This window comes from Hydractinia symbiolongicarpus, chromosome 1, assembly GCF_029227915.1.
Source record: "Hydractinia symbiolongicarpus strain clone_291-10 chromosome 1, HSymV2.1, whole genome shotgun sequence".
In the NCBI taxonomy this organism is placed as follows: domain Eukaryota; kingdom Metazoa; phylum Cnidaria; class Hydrozoa; order Anthoathecata; family Hydractiniidae; genus Hydractinia; species Hydractinia symbiolongicarpus.
The window spans coordinates 15,731,367-15,755,557 of NC_079875.1; the positions used below are offsets into that span (position 1 = coordinate 15,731,367).

Sequence of the window (24,191 nt, forward strand, 5' to 3'; positions counted from 1 at the left end):
AATTCCTACTCAGCTGGGTTTCCTTACATATAAAAAAGCACCGAGTGGATTAGTATCAATAAAAAGGTTGGCGAAGAGGAGCCTATACTTAAGCATACACATTATTTTTATCTCTTGCATTTCTGTCTCTTAACAAGTATCTTTGGTCAATGGCAAATTGATTTCAGTTCTAAAAAATTCCAAAGTCGCTGGCAATTTTAAGGACAGAAAGTCCACTGTATGCGTCATCGTTGTGAAAGGATTTAACTGCAAATCTTAGATTTGTGTTTCGATATTCTCTCAGTGGTAAAACGCAGAGGGGTTTCATTTAACGAAACATTTTCCTCTCGACCACGTTCCTATGGCATATCAGGATGACAATACGAACATCTTCATGTAAGTGACCCTGGGAACGAGAAAGTTGATCTTCCTTCAGGATTTTATCCAATATTGACGTTTTTCTCTGGCTATCTTAATCATTGAATTTATGCGAACATTTGTCGAAGATCGACAACAAAATTTTCTTGTAGAATTTAAAAAACCGAAATTCCAGGACTTGTTGTTTCTTTTTGTACACAACAACCATGATCTGCACTCCCTCTTTGGTCTTTGTGTCAATGTTTGTCAAAAAGGCACAGCATTTATCATGTGTCAAACTATGGAAGTGGTTTCAAGCAATGGTTTACAAATCCATTGTGTTACAAAGTAGAAGTAGTAGTATTACCACGCGCTTATGTTACAAACGTAACTTGATCGTGTATTCTACCTCTTTGTAAAAGAGAACATTGAAAACCTATATTCATATTTACAAGTGCACAATTTTTTTAAAAATAAATATTCTATTAACAAAACAATGTTTAAATTTTGCGTCAGAAATTTTCATGTTGTGAAAAGAAATGCTTGTCTAAAGTGTTGTAGGTACTTTCAAAATACGTATTTAGCATAACAACATCGACATCACAACAATGCGGTCAATGTTTAATCTGTGTTGGCACATACACGCCTCCTTATGCTTGGAAGTTTTCTTAAAGTTTAAAACAAAGTGCAGTCGAGTTTATTTTTAACGATTACAGAATCATTTGCAATGTCTCGAATTTATAACTCGGACTAATAAATATTTTTTTTTTTTTTTTTTTTTGACATTTATTCGGGTTCCATTATACAATGGTTCTTATCCCTATAATAACATAATAATAACAACAATAAGAATAAAAAGTTTAGAACAAAAATGATACAAGAAGCATGGAGATCTAGGTTTCAATAAGAGTTGTAGATTTAGGTTTTGTTAAATGGTTGTTGATAGATTAAATAGAGGAAAGGCATAGGCTATAGTTGTATATCAGCGGAAGGTCTCATTCGACTCTGAAAGACTTTGTTAGAGATAAAACGTTGGCTGTGTTGAAATAAACAGCTCATTGAAACCGTAGCAGCCAGCACTTATTGCATAATAAGGACTATATATATATATATATATATATAAAAAAAAAAAAAAAAAAAAAAAAAAAAAAATTCTATAATATAAAACCCAAGCATAGGAAGGCTCACTGTGGTCAAACTAAACTAAAACATAAATAAAATTTGATCTTTTTTAAACAAGAAGAGGGCTGAACATTCAGCTATCACCACAAACATCACAAATATTGGAAAACTTAGGCTTATTAGTTGCCCAGTTTCCTGAAAACTGCAAAATTTTCATTCCAATGCTTTATGTTGCCTATCATAAAGATGGAAAGCAACCAATCAAACAGCAAACTGTTGACAGTGGAAACAAATTCATTACGGCGGAAACCATTGTATTTGAGCAGAGCAATGCAGTAGCTTCCCCTAACAAACACTCTCGTTTCCGTCTTCTTCCTTCTTATTTGCTTCGCGTCTTTGATGGCGCTTCTTTCGAGCTCTAAAACATAAATAAAATTTGATCTTATTTAAACAAGAAGAGGGCTGAACATTCAGCTATCACCACACAATAAGTAAATAAACTTTTCATCACCTTTTCACATCAACTGCCGTGTCACTCTCCGTACCGGATATTATTTTGAAATCACCATGTTTGTCTACGGCTGCAGACTAAAACATAAAAAAGTGGAGGGATATACAAGGAAGGGACACACAAGAGAGAACACTTATTTATACTGCCTGACGTACACAAACAAGTAAACAAACTTCTACTGGAATGTAACAGATAAAAATAAATTTGTTTGAAATAGCGAATGATCAAATTATCAACAGCAATTGATGGACCGACCGAAGAACTGTGTGACGGAGCAGTCTCTTACTTCAAAATGTTTAAACTGACTTTACTCACATGAGTGACATTTTTCTTCTTTGTAGGTAGAGATGATTTCTTGCTATACGATTCATCTAAAATACATCAACAGATTAAGAGTTCTTCTACTACGTTTCTCTCCGTGACAATTTCTGATAGTAAATCAGGATTTTAATCGATTTATCGGTTCTTATGTAATTATATTCGTGGTGTAGGTTATTTTGGACCGCTATTCCATTGACAATATACAAAACGAAACAAAGTGAAACGAAAAGAAACAAAACAAAGCAACAACAAAAAACAGGTAAAAAAACAGAACAAAACAAACAAACAACCGAACGAACGAACAAAATAGGTTTACACAACATTGTACCTGCTTCCATGACATAATTGACAGGGAAGTAACCTTGTCTTCCATCTTGTAACTGCCCCATCCACCAATTCTCGTTATCTTCGTATAACACAGTGATCAAATCATTCGGTTGAAGAGCAAGCTCGTCCGCCCGGTTTGGTTTGTACTCGTATAAAGAAACGACCTTAGAATAAGATAAAGTCATTCGGATAATAACGCTGGATAATGCAACGAAAATGTATAACGAACGCGATGTTACAAATTCATGAACAGAGGAAAGTAATTCCATGCTTCGGACCTTATTACTCAATCTTAAATCAGGCTGGCCATTCATTTTCAACGTAAAACTCCGGAATTTTCCAACGGTAATTTTGTGCAATAGAATAAATTTAAAAAGACAAATAGTAAACGGTTTCCATAACCTGCCGATTAAAAAACGAAACTTGAACAAAAAACTGGTTAAGAAAGTTATTTCAGAGAGTTTTGTTCTATTTTGACACCTCCTTCAAGGAGCATGTTTCCTTTCCAGGAGTTTCGATTAGACTAAATTAGAGTAGTGGCCAGCCTGTAAATCGAATACTTCCTGCCTAATGAAACAATTGTTAGTTTTAAAAACCAATATACCAATGTTAGTTTTCATTACGATTGTGGTTTTTAATACATCACGACGGTATTTATCAAAAATATTTGTTACAAAAGTTTTCTCAAGAAACTCCAACAAATTAGTAACTACCGAAAATGGCCGCTGATTTCTATAAACTTACCTCCCACATAAGTTAATCTTAAAATGTTCATAACACCTTGTGTATTAAACAAAAAAGTATTCGCTTCTCAAATACTTATTTCAAAAAATAGAAATTCAACCTTAAAGATTCCCTCACTTTAGTCACTTCTCCTACGCCATATTGAAATCGTTTGTTTTTCAAACTTACTTCCGATTTAGTCCGATTTTGACGTCATAAGGTTGCTCAGGGGCGCGCTAGTTATATGAAAGGGCCGGGCAATGGAGATTTGTAGCCGCTATGCCCCGTTTATCTTTAAGCTAATTATTCTTGGATACAGCAACAAATCATACGTCAAAACTCAAAACCTTACCGACTTTGTTGATATATGCGAAAAAAATCCCTGAGTCCCCTATTAAAATTTCAATTATTTTGCGGCAAGAAACGTGATGACGTCAAAATTACTTTGACTTTTGCCACTTTTCGCGGGATGTCTCAAGACGGAAGTAGCTTGTGTAACCATGTTTATTCCCTTAAAAATGTAAATCAGGCAAAAAATTTGGTAAATACTAATATTAAAAGAGTGTTTTGAAATTAAGTTGTTTCAAAATGGTCAGCCTTAAGAACCAACATTTAGCCATGACAAAAAAAGGGGCCACTGTTCTTTAAGCAAACATAATATTTCTTACTTCTCTGTAATGACATCACTTAGAAAACGTCCAGAGAAACGACATAAAAACAAATAAGTGAACACGTTACCTTTTTCTTTTCCAGTGATGGAGACGATTTAATTTTTTGAGGTTGGTTGAAAGTAAATACAGGTTTGGTCGAGCTTCGCAATTGTGAATAAGTCTAAAAAGAAATCATATGTAATTTTAAAATTTGTTATTTCAAAATCCTATCTTTCTGGCAGTCATAATTTTTTTTTTTGCCTATATTCTATGTACTCTGTCAATTACAGACATACATTCTATGTACTGTGTTTTAAATACGTGTATATGTTTTCTATAGTCAACTTGTTTCCTTTTAAGAGCTTAAAAATTCTACAGGGACTTCACGTAGGTAGAATCTTACCAGAGTTTCATCCTGCAGACGCATATTAATACTTTGACTATGATCATACGTTGGAAGAGGAGAACCTAAAAGAAAAACAATCAAAAAATTTCTGTATGAAATAACGGCCTGCTAAACTGCCACAGCCAAAAAGTAGCAATCGTGAATTTCAGAGTTGTGACTTCAGTTAACGATAAAGTCACAGAGGTTTAGAACGGCACAGTGAAAGTCCCTATATTAACATGGGATATTTATTGTTTCTCTTTTGTATATCCCAAACACACTTAGACTTAATAACCATGCATAGGTAAGATCCTATATGAAGAGTATTTCCCTGACTATGTGAGACAGCTATATCGTATAACTTATCTACATGCATTTATGCTAAAGAATTTTAAAGATGTCTTTGTTTTTCTTTAAAAACATTAATCGAGCATTTCCACTAAAACTTCACCACTAACAGGCAGAGTATTTTGTTCCCCTTCTGCCACATCAGGCGTATCGCTCAAGTCATACACTTGATCACATAAATACAGTACGAAAAAGTAAAAAAAAGATATATTGTTCTATAAAAAAAGGACTAACTTGGAATACTTGAGGACCTTCCAAAAAATCTTCCAGACGCACCTAAATGTTGCTGCGAGTGAGGAGAGTTTGGTATCAACTGAAAACAAACCCAAAGAAGAAAATCATATAAATATTTAGTAAAAACAAATGTTTATGATTATATCACGTTAAATTACAATACCTGTTGCAAATTTATATGCGAATTTAATTTATGCGAATGAGCTAACTAGCATTAATCGCAGGGATATTTGATTTTTTATCGAATTAACTTCAATCCTATGAAATGATTCTTACTTATAACTTATCCGATTATTGGTTAAATAACTTGTAGCATATATTTGAATGTAAAAATTGAAATATTAGACTAAATTTTTAATTCGTGCCAAACATTCAACATTTGATTAAGAGTTATGTGAAGCGAGCTTATGACATCGACTAAATAATGCGTGGACATAAAAAGTCACTTCCAATAAAATATTATCACAGTGTAAAAGTTTTTATGTCAATACTAAACTGCAAGTACAAATGAATCACATTATGAAGAAAATACATCCAACATAGCTTACAGCAGGCGATAACGGCGCAGTGTAGGTGAAATCAGAACCCCATGTGGACAACATGGTTTGTTTGGGATCAACACGAGGCGATGCTTCATGCGATAACGGCGACAAATCACGAAAGGTGACACGGTTTTTCGTCGCTGTCGTCGTTAAATCATCCATCGATCTTGTCTAAAATATATAAAACGAGTCAAGAAATGGTTTAATTCGCCGTATATGGTTTAAAATCTGTAGTCAAACCTGACTATTACAGCCGTGATACTAAAAAACGAGTCCACTATATTTTGATGATATGTAAATCTTAGTTACATATATATTATATTTATTATATATATATTATATTTATTATGATTATTTACCTAGGTAGCCTTTTCAATACCTATTATTTCTGTGCTTACTTACGATTGTACAAAGGGGTGGTGAGGAAAGAAAGAGGGCTCCTCGTGCATTTAGAGTTCTCAATTTAGTTATAGAAGCTGTTAAGGCACAACAATAGCCTAAGATATCTATTCTATTCTCATGCTGAACCTAACAAAAAGTAATGAATTTACTTCGTAGTCTCGTGGCCTTGTAGTTATGGTGTTCGTTTCGTAATCACAAGGTCCGTGGTTCGGTACACAACGCGGGCATGTGTCTTTACCACAGCTACGGGTCAACCCATGTCATGTAAGGGAAAGGGGGTAGGCTGGACGGTGTATACCTAATGTATACATTCAGAACCATGACCAATATTAATAACAATGCTTCCAACACTGTTATTAATGTGGGCTTTATCCTGTGAACTGTCGCATTGACAGTAAACCAGTTCAACAATAAAAGCACAACATGTCTGAGAAATCGTGTCAACTTACTGTTACAGATTGTAGTTTCTTCTGAACTCTTTCCATTCTCTTCGCATCGTTTGTAATTGTGGATGACATTCTCATACTATTGTAAAGTTCTGTTGTTTCTTCAAGACTTTTCTGTGTGTCAAACGATTTGGCATCTGTGGATTTTATAGTAGGAGATTTTAAATCCAGATGAACTAAACAGAAAATTCCGAAGGAAGACTTTTGATTACTTTCGTTAGGACAACCGTTTTGTATTGCGTAACTTTACGCAAGGATGTGATAACTACTATATCTTGTTAACGAACGATGAGGGGCGCACCATAGACGGTTATAGCAATCCCATATAAGGTTATGAAAATACCAAATGAGGTTCTAACAACACCAAATACGACAAAAAACTTCGTCATACCTTTTGGATCATATGAGTAAATAACCACCGGTTCTCCATTACCATAGCAACAGAATGCAATGAAATTATCATGCGGATGAAAATGAATATCTGCCACAGCTTTGATGATGTTTAAATCTTTGTATGTAAATACATGGTCACCTGGAAACATAGCAAGTAAAAGTACTATTCGGTATTTCGATAAAGAGAGAAAATACAGTAACAATATGGTAACACAAATCTCACACTTTTAAAAAAAAGTAGGTTACGCGCTTTTTTTGCAAGACTATCAAAATTCTAACCCAGGCTGGCCGTTGACAATATGTCTGGATCCAGAGTCATCCGAAATCAAATGGGTTTGGCTCGACACCAATTATTTTAGGTTTTGCTAATTTCTTGCCCGGTAAGTAGCATTATTAAAAAATATTCGTTTAGTAAGATTAGTAAAAATTTCTGCTCCTTAAAATATCTAACTAGGATCTTTGCACACGGAATTTAAATTACTTCGTAAAATAATTGTCGGTTCTAACTTAAAGCCTTATGAAATCGAAAGAGCTACTTGGCATATCGAAATGTTGGAAATTCGGTAAAAGAACAGTCGACTGTATAAATGTGACAAGGAGTTGCCAATCACATGCATTCTACTCGAATATATCGCAATCGAAAGGTTCTCGTATTCACTAGCCTCTAACAAATTGAAGCAGCCAAAAACTAACTTCATTAAGATTCAAAACTGGACACCTTTTTATGCATGGGGAAAAATGGAACGATCGCTTTTTGGTGATCATTCTTTTACTTTCTGGAGATATCGAAACTCAACCTGGACCCGAAGGAAGATTGCCGGAGCTATCAAAATTACTTGGTCAGAGAGGTCTAAAAGTTTTCCACCAAAATGTAAGGGAATTAGTTGCAAATATAGATGGAGTAAAAACTTTGTTATGCGATTTTAAAGGGATTGATATTCTTACATTATCAGAAACACACATAAACACTGATACATTCAACGAAAATTGTGAACTTTACCGTCTGCCGGGATACACATTTATAAATCGCAACAGAAAGAAGGGTACTTGTGGTGGCGTCGGAATGTATATTTCTGAAAGAGTAAAGTGGGTACGTAGAGAAGACCTAGAAAACGAGAAAGTTGAATGTATTTGGATTGAAATTTTTTTGAAAATTGGAAAGAGTTTTCTTGTAGGATCGTTATACAGACCCCCGGTTGGATCCAAATATCTACCATCAAACTTTAGCTCGCTATTAAACGATATGCTTGATATAGTAATTAGTGAATTAAAAGAAGTTACAATCCTTGGAGACGTAAATGTTAATTATCTTAAGAAAGATGATAATAAAGAAGTTAAAGACGTTTTTGTTCATTTTGGTTTTGAACAAATTGTTAAAAAAGCAACAAGAATTACCAACGACTCTAGAACGTTAATTGACACCATTTTCACAACGCATCGAACAAACATTCCATCTTATGACGTCATACCAACTAGCATAGGAGATCATGATATGGTTGGCTACGTACGAAAAATAAACTCTGAGAAATTCAAACCTAAGAATATAAAATGCAGAAACTATTTAAATTATGACCACGTTAAAATGTGCGAAGAGTTGCGTAATATAAACTGGGAGCCTTTATATTTATGTACAAATGTAAACACTGCATGGTCGTTTTTTAAAGACAAGGTTACAAACATTTTCAACAAACATGCACCAGTAATTGATAAACGTGTAAAGGGTCGTTTATGCCCTTGGATGACAACTGATATCCGTGTATTAATGACTGACAGGGGACAAAGCACTACGTTACGCTCGGAAAACCAATAAAGCCTGTGACTGGACCGCGTATAAAAAACTGCGAAACAAGTGCACAAATGCTGTGAATATGGCTAAGTTTAATTCCAACAAAAAGCTTTTAGAAGAAAATTCAGATAAAACAAGGAAGTTTTGGCAGACAATAAAAAACATCATGCCTTGCAAATCCAAAGGAACGTCCTGTAGATCACATTTTCTTGAAGACGGTTGTGTTAAAGCTGACACTCCTGTTCAAAAATCTAACTTACTAAGCAATTTTTTTTCAAATGTTGCAATGACTTTAAAAAAGAAATCCATTTTCATGAAAGATTTCATTTGGCGCCAACCAAACAAAGTCGAACCAATAACGACACAAAGGTTTGATTTTAAATATGTTTCAAGTCTTTCGTAGAAAAGGAATTGAAGAACTTAAAACGCCACAAGGCAACTGGTATTGATAACCTTCCACCAGCTTTGATGAAAGATAGTGCTAATGAAATATCACAACCGCTATGTTTCATAATCAACTTGTCACTGAGTACAGCAGACGTACCTACAGAATGGAAACACGCTACTGTTACACCAATACACAAGTCGGGACCATCTACCAAAGTTGACAACTATCGTCCAATTTCGATTCTACCAATTGCCTCAAAAATCTTTGAACGAGCTGTACATACACAATTGATGGAATACCTGGAGAAAAATAATTTGCTTTCTGAGCAACAGTTCGGATATCGACGTAAGAGATCAACTGATATTGCAGCTACAGTATTCCTCGACAGCATTCGTACTGAAATTGATCGTGGAAATTTAGTTGGATATAGATTTGTCTAAAGCCTTCGACACAGTGGGCCACAGTATTCTGCTATCAAAGCTACCATCTTTTGGCATTCACGACAATGAGTTAAGATGGTTCACCGACTACCTTTTCAATCGGAAACAACAAGTCCTTTATGAAAATTCGAAATCCAACGTTTCAAATATAACATGCGGTGTTCCACAAGGCTCCATTTTAGGACCCTTGTTGTTTTTGATTTACTTCAACGATTTTAAATCAGCCCTACGTAAGAGTAAAACAGTGAAATTTGCTGATGACACCGTGTTGTATGTTGCACACAAGTCCGTACAGGATATTGAAAATGCTTTGAATGATGAACTTAAAAATATATCGACATATCTCGCAAATAACGATCTAGTTATAAATTTGAAAAAGGGTAAAACAGAAGTGATGTTATTTCGTATTGGGAAAAAATTGTCATCTATACCACACAAACCGAATATAAATTTGGTACAGTTGATATTAACGTAACGAAGCGCTACAAGTATCTTGGTTCTACAATTGATCCAACTCTAACTCTATCAGATAACTTCAACAAAACATATAAAAAAGCTTCTTCTCGTTTACGTCTGTTACAAAATCTGAGAAAGAACATGGACAATAATACTGCCACATCAATTTACAACACTATAATTATACCACTGGTAGTTTTCAACAGTATCATAAATTTGAACTTCTCAAGAACCGAAATAAATAAATTGGATTATCTGGACAGCCGTGCAAAACAGATAACCAAAAACGCAAACATCAAATCAACTTCACTGTTATTTTGCGACATGCTTGTAAAACGGTTAAGAAATGCATTGCTGGTGAAACATGTAGTAACATGAAAGAATACTTTGAAGTAAATTCTCACTCCAAATGCACGAGAAACCAAAACTGTTTGCTGAAGATTCCAAAAATCAAATTGGAAGTAACACGAGGCAGTTTTCGTTATATGGGAGCGAAAATATATAACAGTTTGCCACTAGATATACGAAAAGCGAAAACTGTGAATGATTTTAATCAAAAGATCAAAGATTTCGTATTTTAGATTATTATTTACCTAATATTTTTACGGTGGTTCTTAATTTCTTTTTATCAACAGCTCTCTATTTTTGGTCTCGTATTAGTTTTCAACATTTTATTTTTTCTCACATTCGTTTCAATCTATCTAACTATTTATTTTGAAGAACATATTATGTTATATAACATGTGCGCAGACTTATCATTTATAGTTTAAATTTACCCTTCTCTCTCACATTTGTTTGGATTATAGTCTGTTTGGGTATGTTTGTTATCTTCTCTGTCTATTATATAAATATTTTTCTTTTGAATAGTTTTCTACTTTTTACCATATCTATAGTAATTTTAGAGCATATTTTATATATAATTTATTTTTTTAAATCATTATTTTTATATTTTAAACAGGACACATATTTATAGCAGTTTTTTAAAACTGAAATGTACATATCCTGTATAAATATTTTGATAAATAAAAAAATAAATAAAAAAATAACGAAATGTCACCTGTCTCAGTGTTCCATACATGTACAAAACCATTTTCCGTTCCGCAAAATATAAAGGTACCACAAACTGAAAAACATGCGTGGATATGTTCTTTGAAGTTCACACCACCAACATACGTCTTCAATACTCCATAACTAGATAAAAGACGAGTAGTTAAAAACCACAAGCTTAAGCAAAAAAAATATGGAAGGTATTTCAATGCATGGTAAAAGATGGTTTAAAAACGAAAATGCCTAGTTTATAAATGTTTTTTGGTTCTAAAAGATTAGACAAAAATGAAGAAATTTTTAACATTTCCTGATTTTTTTTCTAGTTTGAACATCTCGTTTTCAGTATCTTCTCCTATAACTTGATTTATGCAATTTTGTGGTGTGTACCTAACCATATCTCGGAAGTTTGTACCTATTCATATCTCGGAAGTGTGTACCTAACCATATCTCGGTAGCACGTGCTGAGCCATTTCTTAGGAGCGCATGCCTAGCCAAATAAACTTGAGATGGAGATATGCAATTAAAAGTAAAATAGTTTTTACCTTCTTAAATCAAACATCCTGATCAACGAATCTTTACTATGTATTAACAACTTCATTTGTCCAGGATGGACAAGAAGTGTACTAATAGCCGTACCCTGAAAATAATTAAACAAATAAAAAGCAGATAGTGGTTATTAAACTTCTCTTAAAACAAATGTCCTGGCAATGCGGGCACAAATTTTTTCAGAGTCACTCAAGATAGAATTAATGTAACGTGGATGATAAATTTACAAACACTGCAACAATAGTCACCAGATCCTAACAAAACGTTTTCCTTAACTTTCCCTGGTCAAACTTACAAAAAAACAATTTTCCTCTGACATTACCTGACTACTCTTAATGTTTATGATTATCAAGACTCTTTGTGTTAAATACAGTTTTTCATGACTTTACAAATTCTATAAGCTCTGGTAGATAGAGACTCATCAGGGTCTTTTTATTGCAGATTGCTATATTGTCATATTTTTATTATAATTTATTATAATTTATTCTTTTTTTGTATATTTTAAACATTTTCTTTTTTACCTTTAGTTCTTCCAGTTCGATATTCTTCACATTTTTCCATCTATTCACAACTTCACTAACTAAAGACAAAAAACACAACATCCTTAACAGAGAAATAACAAGGTTATAAATCAAGATGCTTTAACGTAACCTGGGATGATAATATCACATAATACAAACCTACTTTCACTTCGTTTCTTTTTCTCTGTGAAGCAGCTCCATTCTATTACCAGGCCAGCACTATCTCCGGAGAAAAATCGTGTTCCTTAAAATAAACACAATTGAATATTCATTTTCAAAGTACGTATAACGACTGCGTAGGTATCCTCCAAAGCTTAGATCTAATCCAACGAAGGCTTTTAAAGTTTAATCTCAAAACAGCTAATCTCAAGACAGCTAGCTTAGAAAATACAAAGAATCTAAAGTAACAGTCGAAAAATGCTGAAAAATGAATATAGATAAATAGATTTCTAGACTGGAACTGTTCTCTGTTTTGTCAAATACTCAAAATATTATTTTGGAGAGGTATTAAGGTGGAAACGTTAGATCCATTTCGTCCATTTTGGCGACCTATTCTGTTTTACAATCTGAATATCTCATTAGTGGCAATACAGAAAATGCTCAACATACCGTCCGGTGACAACGCCATCGTATTAACGTAACCTCTATGGCCAGATAACTCTCTCAACAACTAAAAAACAGTTACAAAAACATTATTAACAGTTTAATAAAGTCACAGAACTGAAAAAAAAAACAACTATCAAATGCGAACGTAATTCTAGGTGGTATCACATCAGTTTTGAAAAACCTTTAACACTATAGCATTTATTACAATCGTTCATTTTAGGGAACAATGAAGAAATACACAACTAGGTAAGTTACAATAGTGATGGTCAGTTTTTAGGTAACCATTTGCACATGAACAGACAAAATACTACTAAATGAAATTTACACAAGGTCTAGTATTGCACGAAAATAATTGATCATGCTTTTCGTTTTGGATGGCAAAATCAAAATTTTTAACATGACCTCTACTTTTTTCAGTTACCAAAGGTTCTCAATAGTTATTATATACCTATCACTTACTATTCCATGGACACTGTCAGATATTTTGTTCCAGATTCGTATGGTGCGGTCATAGCTACCCGTCAAAACAAGTGCTTGGTGTTTTAAATGATATTTACACGTGTAAACATAAGAGGGATGAGGAAAAACTTTGATAGCTGCAGTCGAAAACCTTTTAGTATCCCAGCATCTACAAATGGAAAGTTCATTCGTTACAAAGGACATAAAGTTACAAAGTTTAAGCCACATTAGTAGGCAGAATAAAAACTCCCTTACTCACTTCTGGATAGATCCTAATTTTTAAACATTCAACTTATATTCCCTTCTATTTGGGAGAGAACAGTGACAGACATCCAACATTTTAACTATTTAAGGCTTATCTAACCACTGTAAACCTTGCGGTTTGAAAAATTGTTAGCAGTTTAAAATACCTGACAGTACTATCTGCAGATGCTGATAACAGTTCTTTACCATTCATTGACCAACACAAATCGTACACAAGACCAAAATGACTGGTAAATGAACACAGTAATTTTCCATCAGGAAACTAAATAAATAAATTTATGAGCACTGTGTGCTGAGTGTCATAACTTTCTTAAAAAATACAAACATAGAAGCAGCAAAAAAAAATAAAAATAAAAAAACATACAAATAAGACAACAAGAAAGCAAGCAAACAAAATAAGTTTTACAACAAACCTCGTAGATCAGAATGGGAAAGGCATCATTTGTTGAACAAGCACAGGCAAGATACCTAAGAAAGAAATAAGCACAATGTAATAGTTACCTATATGCTATACTCTAATATAGCATAACAACCAACCTTCCATCATTTGAAAATCGAACAGTCGAACAACCCTTTTTGGCAGTTGGCAGAGCAGCTTCCATTTTGTTTGGAATACGATTAACTTGGCCTGGTAATTTCGTCCACATCTGATTACTGCTTTCGTGATCACTATGAAACACAAATAAAGGACGTTAGTACATAGTTACCTCGTCAATATTTTGACAAAATAAAGCTTTGTTTATTATTGGGATTGTTTATGTCCATTTAATTTTGAGTAACGATTTGAACAGGAAAGAAACTCATATGCTCTAACAAAACTGATTCTCCAACTTCCCGTAGGAAGGAAATTAAAACAGTTTACCGTCCCCCCTACACACATATTATGCAGACAGCACTATCAATGATTAGGGCATTTAGCAATGTTTATTTACCTATTATGGACATCCTTTCAATGTAAGGATATTTTTTCCACTGAAATCTTGATTTTTACAAAAATAGACAGTGCAGTTTTTTTCTCCAGTGATAAATAGGTGTTAACAGTCGCATAAGTCCCACAATATTGCAAGCCAAGATCGTGTAAAAGTGCTAGTGTAAAAAATAACATTTTACCTGCTGACCGGTGCCTCCAAAGATTTGTTTAACTCTTCAAATGTCATATCACCACGTTCCTAAAATTTTAAAAATACATTCAATTTCTGATTCCTGTTTTATTGGTTTTATCTCCAAAGCCAATCACAAATTGAAACGTTTCAATGCACAAAACTTCTTATCAATTAACATTTTGGAATAAAAAAACACACACAATTAACGATATCATAACTTTGTGTTTCAAAGTATACCTGAAGAAACTAACCTCTTGCAAGGGAAACATTGATCTGGTTGCAGGATTCATATCTTGTGGTGGTAGAACACCTTTCACCGTCACATAAAGCGTGGAGGAGTATTTCACACGTGTTCCATATTTCCACCATTGAAATATCTAAATATTGGAAAGAACTTGAGACTGAAAAGATAATAACAACACACAAAGTAACCTTGTCCAAATATTTATTTAGAATAGCCACTTCAGTGTTGGAAACACTGTTACCAATGTGGATCCTATGTTCTGAATGTATACATTAAGTATACACATAGCAAAGGCACTTGCTAAACATCCCGCACTGTGGACCAAACCATGGACCTTGTGATTATGAAGCGAACTCAATAACCACAAGGCCACGTGCGACAATTACATTGCAGGTTTTTTTACCTGCCAACCCTTCACAATAAAATAAAACACAAAACACATCAACCAACCTCAATAGCTGCATTGTCTTCTTTTTGAACTCTTACTCTTGTAATAGGTTGGTAAAACTGTAGCCTGCATTTTTTATCAGTATTTGTACTGCCTGTTGGGCTAACGAGCTATGGATGTAAAATAAGATACAATATCTTTGAATATGAAAGTTCCATTATATAATCATGGTGAAAGAAAATGATCCAAACACTATTAATTTACTAGTCGAAAAGGCAAGTGGAAAGATCCACTTAGGCAGAAGAACAATAGGAAAGATCTGCCATTTAAATTTTGATTTGATGTGAAATAAGATACAATATCTACAAAAATAACAGTTCACATGTAGTTGTTATTGGTTTATTATATATTTATGGCGAAAGAAATTCACAAACTATAAATTTATATCTCATTACAAACAGCAAAACAGGCAAATGATGTGCAAAAAACATCAATGATGTCACAGTTGTGATGTACCTTTAAAAAAGCCCATGCAATTCGATACCATCCTTTATCAGTCTTTACAAATTCTTTGCGTTTTAAATTCATTTGCATAAAATCCAAAAGCTACAGAAAGAAAAATAGGAGAGAGTTTTTAAGGGAAGCATTTAGTGAAGGTTAAACAAAGTGGACTTTTAGAATTGTCTAACTAGTAATCATTAAACAAAAACATGCAGAAGTATCATACAAACCTCAAAGAATACTATCACAGGTGGATCGTGCTCTTCTCGTTGCAGGAAGTACGAATACACATCATTGTAAATGAGAGTTTCTTCCCAATAAGGTGTAAATGACCTAGACCAATCACAGCAGGGTTACAATTATCACAAAATGTCAGAAAAGTAGACAAAAAACGTTTTCATCACAAAATTGTGAAAAGAATACTAACTTGTATACTTGACACAAAGTATTTTAGCATGCTTTTTTAGTATAAACAATATACTGTTTTTAACTGATGTAAAAATACCTGTTTTTCATGAAGTCAAACGGTTTTGTCATCATTGGTAAAACGTAATCAACCTTTTCATTTTTGCTTTCAAATATCGATGTCACGTTACGTGTGCTATGAAAAATAAATATTTCTATAAATAAGATAAATATGTAAAAACTCTCTGCGTTACCCAAACATGTAAGCGGAACAAGATATCAATTTTTTCGTCCGGATATTGATCTGTGTAAAATTGTTGTCTAAATTGTTAAAATTCGTGTAGTAATCACGTCATCAATACTTTAATAATAATTTTGTTCTCTTTTTAAAATTAATATCATTATCATTCGATCTCAACTCTCAAATGTTCATTAAATGACTGTTATGAATTGTAGGTAAAGTTGGACATTTTAGATTAATTTTTAATTTGTCTTATATGGAAGATCTATTGTTGTTATCCATTGAATGTTTTTGTGAAATCTTTGTAAACTTACTGTTACATACTACTCGAGGACTTATTGATCTAGAATCAAACGTTTTGTTTCGTAAACTTTAGGATATATTAACCTAACTTATTTTTTGAAATTTTAAATGCTTATAAAGGTACTCTTGTGTTAGCTGAAGTCAATGAAATCTATTTTACAAGCAATGAATCACATTTTAGTCCATAATAATCCTGCGAAAAATGTGTCCAAAGATATTCACAAAGAAGATTTTTCACCAAAGTTTCATCCTTTAAAATTTTCGAGCTGTAATGTATTAAGATTGAAGTTATAAACCTGGCTGACCTGATGATCAATGCAACACTCCTGCAGGTGATGACAAACAAGAATTTATTTTGGGCAGCCCAAAAGAAAAAATGAATTGCATTGGTTATAATAATAACCTGCTTGTTTTCTTGATGTATTGACCAGTTTCCATATTGACAACGTGAACTCTAATAACAGGATGGTGCACACGTGAATCTGGTCTCAGTTGGTCAGCTTTGTGAATGATAATGCACAACAGTAAGCCTAAAGTGAAGTAAAAAACAGTAACCAGTTTTCAAGAGCATTGTTAAAGTTTTTTTTATAAATATATAAACATTTATGAACATACCATCGTCGTAATGCTTCTTTTCCAATGCATGAATGATTCTATCAGCTGTTGACACTGAATAGAAATGAAATTGAAAAATACTGAAGAACGGCAATAAAAAACATGACTTTAATATTTCATCCTCATACTTTTTTGTTGTCTCTTTTTCTTTCGCATTTTCTTTTTGGCCAAATTGGCCATCTAAAAGTTTAAAAAAATAAAAATTTTAATAAGGCCTAAATTATAAATAAAAAGAGGGGATCTCTTGTAAAGCGTACAGACAACACATTAGATCAAAATATTTTCTATTTGCCAAAACACAGTATAACATTATTTAAAAGTCAAAGAATTGATTTATGAATCATATTCACCTTGAAAAAACTTAGGTTTGGTCTAAGTGTCGTATCTACGAAAATATACGCTACCTATTGTATAGTAAAAAAATAGTTGTGTTTTGCTATGAGATTTTTGCAAGTGCCATGCCTAAGTTTAGAGTTTATTTTAAACTAGAAAATACAAAGAATTAAAAATTACATCGTTCTTAGCTTGTGACATTTCGTCATCAGCTGTATTAACTGTTGCAGAGTCAGCAAGACTTTGGTCTTCATATGCGTCATTTTCTGTACCATCTGCAGTGCCTCTATTATAAAAAATACTTATAAAGCAATAAATTATTTAAAAATAAAACTACTCAAATTTAGAAATTTTACTTCTAAAATTATATACTGCTTTATTATATTATATAAATTATATACTGTTTTAAAACACATTATTTATTGCATAATGTTCACTTTAAACTCTTTATAACAAAACAAAGCATAAAAGATTTGAAATTAAAAAAAGGTATGCCTAACAGCTTTTTAAAAAAAGTTACTTTAAATAATACTAAATAATTACCCTGATGGAACTGCTTGCTTTGCTCTTTTTTTCTTCTTCTTGGTTATTGTTGATGTCTCGTTATTTTGAATATCTTTCTGTTTTCTTGATGTTTTTCGTGTCATATCTGCTGCACTAGATATGTCTGTGTCATCTAAATTTTAGGAAATATATATTTTGCTACTTATTCAACTTTAATTCCAACTTCTACATTTGAAATTTTATTGTCAAGTGCTGGGTTTATTGTTAACAAGTTTTATTGTCATTAAAAATAATGAGTTTGCACTAAGAAAAAAAATTATATGGGAAGCAATGAAAAACAACTTATTATCCCTGTATTCCAAGTCAAAAAAAATCATCTTTTGCTAACTTATTAAGGCAAATGAATACTTCCACAAACATAAGAGGAAGAAAATTTTTTTTAATAAAAATCAATTTTCTTGTGAAAAACCACATAACTGGCTCATTTTGCATTTCTGTTTACAAAATGACATTGAACAAACTTTTATATATTACATATAGTCTCTTACTCTCCGTTTTAAGCAAATTTTCTTGTGATCGTGAACGTTTCTTTGTGAGAGAATTTCGTTTTGGCTTTACCTACAATAAATAAAACATTAAATTCAAAATTCAAGAAGTAAAAGTGGTATTTATATGAAGTAAACAAACTCTAGATTATACCAAAGCAGCATCAGCAGTTCTAGTTCTTTCCTTCTTTTTTGATTTTTTTGGAGTTGCCTCCGAGCTAAAAGAAAAACACTTATTACATTCATTACTATCGAAATTATTTACCTAGGATAGTACTACTATTAATAAGGGTCCTGCTAAGGGGATTCCAGTGCTACAAAGCTTCAAGTGCAGCAGTCACTTAACTGTCTAAGCGGAAAGGATAGACTTCTATGGTTATATATAATGAAAACAAGGATATATATGTAATTAAAATTGGTTGATTTTTGCACTAATAGAACCATGTTTGATTTTAAGCATACATCCTTCTGTATGTGTGATGTGAAAACTAAGAAATAGCAACATTGTTTTTTTTTAACTGATTATAATGACTCCTGAGGCTGTGTAACAAAATGCTCTTACATGTCTTCACTGCCAGACCCAACGTTTAAGAGAGCTTCAAATCTTGCATGAGTTCTTTCTCTTGCAGCGTTTAATTTCTTTGCCTCTTTATTTTTCTTCTTAAGTACTGAAAATAAATTATATATAGACAACAATTAAGAGACAGACAAAAATCATGGAATTATTACAGGGTAATATTTTTAAAAATTATTTTTTTTACTTGCTTATCAAAATATTTAAATATGAATATTTTTAGCAGCTAACAAACTATAGCACATAAAATAGCCAAAAGTAAAAAAAACAATAATAATAAATCAAAAATTTACAACAAAAAAGTACTTCAGCACTATATAGAATGTTTTTTAATGTTAGCTGTTTTTTATGATAATAAACACAAAAACTAAAGAAAGCTATCTCTCACACCACTACGTCTTACCACAACCTCATTCATCATATGTATTTCAGTTACTATTAAGTAGAAAAAATTGAGACACAACAGGAGCAATCTTATTAAAACAGGACACACATGATGTGCAAAGCTCATTAATAAGTGTAACAATATTGTGTGCAAAAGCAACTGTCTGGAGTCCTGTTTTAACAAAGTTGTTGTTGCTGTACACAACTTAAACTTTAAATGAGCATTTAAAGACAACTATGGGTAGCCATTTTTAGGTATGATGTTATTACACCAAAAAACAAATAATAAAAAGGATGTCAAACCTACAAGATGTTTCTGATTCTTCTGCTTCCATAACAAACTTAATTTCTAACCTAAAATACAACATATTAAAAAGAATATTAGATGCTAAGAAAATTATTAAGAAACTGAAAGACTGGGAATTTGATATACTGACTGCAGAACACTGCAAATAAAAAGTTTACACAACACAAAACATTCTTCTAATCATGCACAATCCTCTAGTCAAGTCTTCCGGAAGGGTAGAACAAATACACATTTTTGTATATTTGCCATATTTTAATGCTTTGCAAAGCAAGTACAAACCAAAATGACAATGATTCACAAATAAAAATAAAAAGCGCTGTGCGTTGAAACAGTCAAGTTTAAAAGAGATATTGCAAAACCATTCAAAACATTCAAGAAACCAAAACAGTGATGCACTAAATATCTATATTTTACAATAAAGGAATGTGTATAACACAAAAATACAAAAAAAATTACAGTGTTAACTTAAAGTTGGAGATGGTACCGTTTTAACAGAGACTTTATGATTGCGATTAGCTATACACCTTATTCTGGAGATATAAAGGCAAAATGGTGAATTTACTGCTACATAATTGTTTATAAAGAATGGAACGGTGACATTAAAAAATTGTTGTAGCGTAAGTCTTCGTCTCGCTTTTAGTTTGCACCATAGCACAGTTCCTCTTGTTGCCACCCTCTGCCCTGGCTGTCTCCTGTTTTAAAGTAAAGGTTTTTTGCGGAGCCTGTATTACTTTTTTCTATTTTCTATTATAAAAAAATGAAAGTTGAAAAAAAAATTGAAGAAAGTGTCACTTTTTTCTTTTCGCAGATTCTTTCTTGCATTCTTTGCGTTCTGGGAACAAGGTTGGTATTTTTAAGAAAGCTTTCACATTCAAATGTAATATTCAAATAAAATTGTGAAAACAAAACAAACTGAAAATGTTTTTGTGTTGATAAGTTAAGTTGGTGTTAGGTTATAACAGCCCATGCAATACATCAAAAAGAACAACAACCGAATGGAAATATATACATCATCCAAAACGATTGCTAATGGTTAGTAGTTACAATAGAGTTTGATTAGTCTTTTTATAGAGGCAATATTAGCTATATATTATTTTCTACTTAAACATAAGTAGGGAAAGATAGGTTTAACTTGGTCTACAGCTTTTTGTAATATCTGATAAGTATATATGGATAAGCTAGTGAGATAAATTAGGATTCTAAACAACGTTTTTTTAACTTTTCTGATGCGAATGAACAGTAAAAGGTAATAAAAATCATCTTTATAAACCAACGTATTGAGGTGAACTTTTTATAATTGAATCATCCAAACCTACTTTCTTTTCTCACTATTATGAAATGCCTGTATATCTATTTTTCCAGATTACGCAACCTGTACAAAACGTTGGCTGTTGCTTTGGGATAAAAATCACAAAAAACAATAGTAAGTAAGTAAGTTGAGTTCGAATTAGAAAAGTAAAGTCGGTTTGCAAAAATTTTGGCACTCTGTAACGAAATAAACCACGATCTAGATGTGGCCTGGGAACACCTTAGAACAATTATCATTTTTCCATGGCCGTTCTTTGTTTTTAAACTTCTAAAATGCAATCTAAAAAAGCATTTCTATTGCCACTTAAAAATATTGGAATCGCAATTTTTATAATTTTCTTTACAAAGTGATTTGCAAAAATATTTCGACTCGCAAATTGCGAGCTGCTAATTAAAACCCTGTAATTAAAAAATTTAGAAGATACAGGTAGATAGAAAAACATATGGAAAAAATAGGAGAATAAGGGAGAGAAAGGAGAATATTTATATAACTGATAATTATATCAGTAGTTGTTAATAAAATATTTCTTAAGAACTGATTTAACCACAAAGATAGATTTACTAAGGAATCTAAAAGGGAAAATTGACTGTAATTCATTCTACGACTTAATAGAATAAACGAATAGATTTGAGTCCATAAAAAGTAGACCTGACAGAAGGTAAGTTAATTAGGTTGTTATCTTGAGTTTGGTGTTCCTGAGAAAACTCAATTGCAAATGTATTATTAAGACCGGTAGGTAAAGTATTATAAGCAAGATTGTGAAGAAACAGAATGTTTTTAAGAATTACCATATCAGAAAATTTACGAAGACCTAATTTGTTATATAAGGGGCTAATTCTAGCATTCTAGCTGTATCTCTAAGAACATCATATCTCAGGGCTTCTTTTTTGCTTTGTGATAAGGCGGACATCACAAATATTTGGTGTCAGAGTCATTTGAGCACCAAAAATAGACTCGGTGGGTCAGTCAGTGAATGATAGCTCAAAAATTTGAAAAATTGTATCCAACCATCCAGTCATCAGCGTGCATCATTAAAACAGCTGATATTTAATATATTTTATTTAATATTTAATATTATTTAATATTTAATATTTGGGCACTTTGTTTAAATGGAGTTTTCGCACACTATTTTCAATTAGGCAGTTCTACGAACCTCATTTCGCATTTAAAAGCAAAGCACAATAGTAATAAAGTTTTTTGTCATTCTAGCTTTTGTGACGTCCGCCTAGGGACCTTCGAAAAACTTTTTTTGGGCCCCGTTAGCAGGATATCGCTGCTATAGGGGGATTGGGTCTGAAGTTTGAAAAAAATGGAGAAATTAAAAAAATTGTTTGTGGCCTGAAGATTCTACGTTGATCGTGAGCATAATTCCTCTTGTCATCAATTCCGAAAACTTTTATCTACAAAATACGCCGCTGAGCCTTCCAAGATTTATCCGAATGTGTTATTTCACGGACGTAAAACAGTTGATTTACAGTTGATTACATTTAAATCTTAACGGCTAACACGGGGCCCAAAAAACTTTTGGAAGGCCCCCTATATATGATGTGGCTAATGCTGCGCTGGCACGCATATCAAAATGGAAAAGAATCTCTGGTGACAGGATGTCATTTTACTTGAGGAACCTTTTTTAAATTTTGTTAACACTGCCTATAGCTATATAGGAGCAGATAAAAAGTTCTCTCCATAAATATATATATAGCTAACGTATAATTTTCTGCTTGCGAACATAGCTAGGGAATCGTTTCCGCTTCGCAATTCTTTATATAATAATTACAAAATAACTTTAAAAAACTTTTTAGGTATAGAGACATATGGGCTTTAAAAAATAAAACAGAAGAAAAAAAACATTGACCTGCACAATCAGTTCCCAACAACTCCCTCCACCATTTACGATGTTTACCCGTGTCTTGTTTGTTCAACTTTCAAAACGACTCGCTTACACCGTCGTACCCAGGGTATCTTTTACCTTTTCTGACGTCAGAACAGAATACGATGCCCTGGGGATGAGGTTAGTCCCGTCTACCCCGGATTTTATGTTTTCTTCTTTGAGGTTTTTTGTAAAACAATAACACAGAAATTTTATACTTAAAAAATTGCAAATGCCTTTCTTACGGTCCGATTTGAAAAGGTTTGCACGACGAATCCTTGTCAACGGCCGGAGCTCCTCTATATATCCCATGTTTACGATCCAAGCTCGTTCCCGGGGCTCTTTTTCTCCTACTGACAATCTCAGGCAACAAAATAACAATTCCTTAAAATCAAAATGTGTACTAAAAAATTGCAACCTTCGTATCCTTTTATTTTAAGTCTTTTTTTGGTCCTTGATGTATTAAAAAGGAAAAAAACGGGAAAAATCAAAGCCGGTAAGAACGGTAAAAAATCAGTACCAAATACACCTTTCGAATTTTATAAATTATAATAACGTCAACCAAAATTTTATAATGGTTTTGTGCTCTTCAAATAAGTATATTCAGATAGAATAATAAATTATCATGACAAAAATAAAGTTTTTAGAGCAGTATAATATTCTGATTGGATTTTACTTAAATTTAAAAAAAAATATTTTTTTTGAAAACGAGGCTATTCTTAGGAAGCTCAGCTACATGAAGGGTTTGACCGTAACTTTCAGCTCGGAATTGAGGCACACGAAGAGAAATATTTACGAAATTAGGTAATTTGTTACACCTTTTGGTAAGGAACTTAAGGAAAAGAATCATTTTTAGTATCGACCTCTTTAATTGAGTTTGGCATAATTAGGAAATTCGGGAAAGGTCTATTTAAATCACCGAGTCCAACACCAACTAATCTTATGGATACATAATTTACTTCGATTACGTAGCTACTAATATCATTTTATTCTTTTCTCACGAATAACATGAAGATAAATTTTGTCTCCATGACTTTTTGACTCTTATCAGCGCTGAGCTTATTGATAGGTCTGGCGATCGAGGTTGCATGAAAATGTCCGCTAGAACAATTCTTAAAAAAAAACTCATGTGTACGAAATGTTAACATGATACGACTTCAAAAAGATCAGTTACAGGGCAGTGGTTATCATAGCCTAAAGAAAAGCCGAACAGATAGAACGAATAAGAAAACTGCCTACTTCTTCTACATGTTCATTAACAACAGTAGCGTTATATTTATCTCGGTTAAATGCTCTACCATAAAGCAAACGC

The 24,191-nt window shown here is 32.7% G+C and overlaps 1 protein-coding gene across 1 annotated transcript; it reads right to left on the reverse strand.

Moving 5' to 3' along the window:
* Positions 1-781: 781 nt before the first annotated feature.
* Positions 782-22,944, reverse strand: LOC130642411 (jouberin-like). The gene is made up of 35 exons (XM_057449499.1): positions 22,865-22,944; positions 19,701-19,747; positions 18,998-19,103; positions 18,590-18,653; positions 18,439-18,508; positions 17,930-18,062; positions 17,567-17,672; positions 17,182-17,233; positions 17,054-17,107; positions 16,842-16,968; positions 15,995-16,090; positions 15,720-15,822; positions 15,505-15,594; positions 15,051-15,158; positions 14,608-14,733; positions 14,364-14,422; positions 13,791-13,922; positions 13,667-13,721; positions 13,400-13,515; positions 12,990-13,158; positions 12,534-12,594; positions 12,088-12,168; positions 11,925-11,983; positions 11,400-11,494; positions 10,868-11,001; positions 6,739-6,879; positions 6,351-6,523; positions 5,506-5,670; positions 4,958-5,036; positions 4,394-4,458; positions 4,079-4,171; positions 2,619-2,781; positions 2,285-2,340; positions 1,970-2,046; positions 782-1,876 (listed from the first exon to the last, which is right to left on the reverse strand). The coding sequence occupies exons 2-35, from the start codon at positions 19,726-19,728 to the stop codon at positions 1,804-1,806; spliced, it is 3,309 nt and encodes a 1,102-aa protein (XP_057305482.1). The 5' UTR covers positions 19,729-19,747; positions 22,865-22,944; the 3' UTR covers positions 782-1,803.
* Between the last annotated feature and the right edge of the window lie 1,247 nt (positions 22,945-24,191).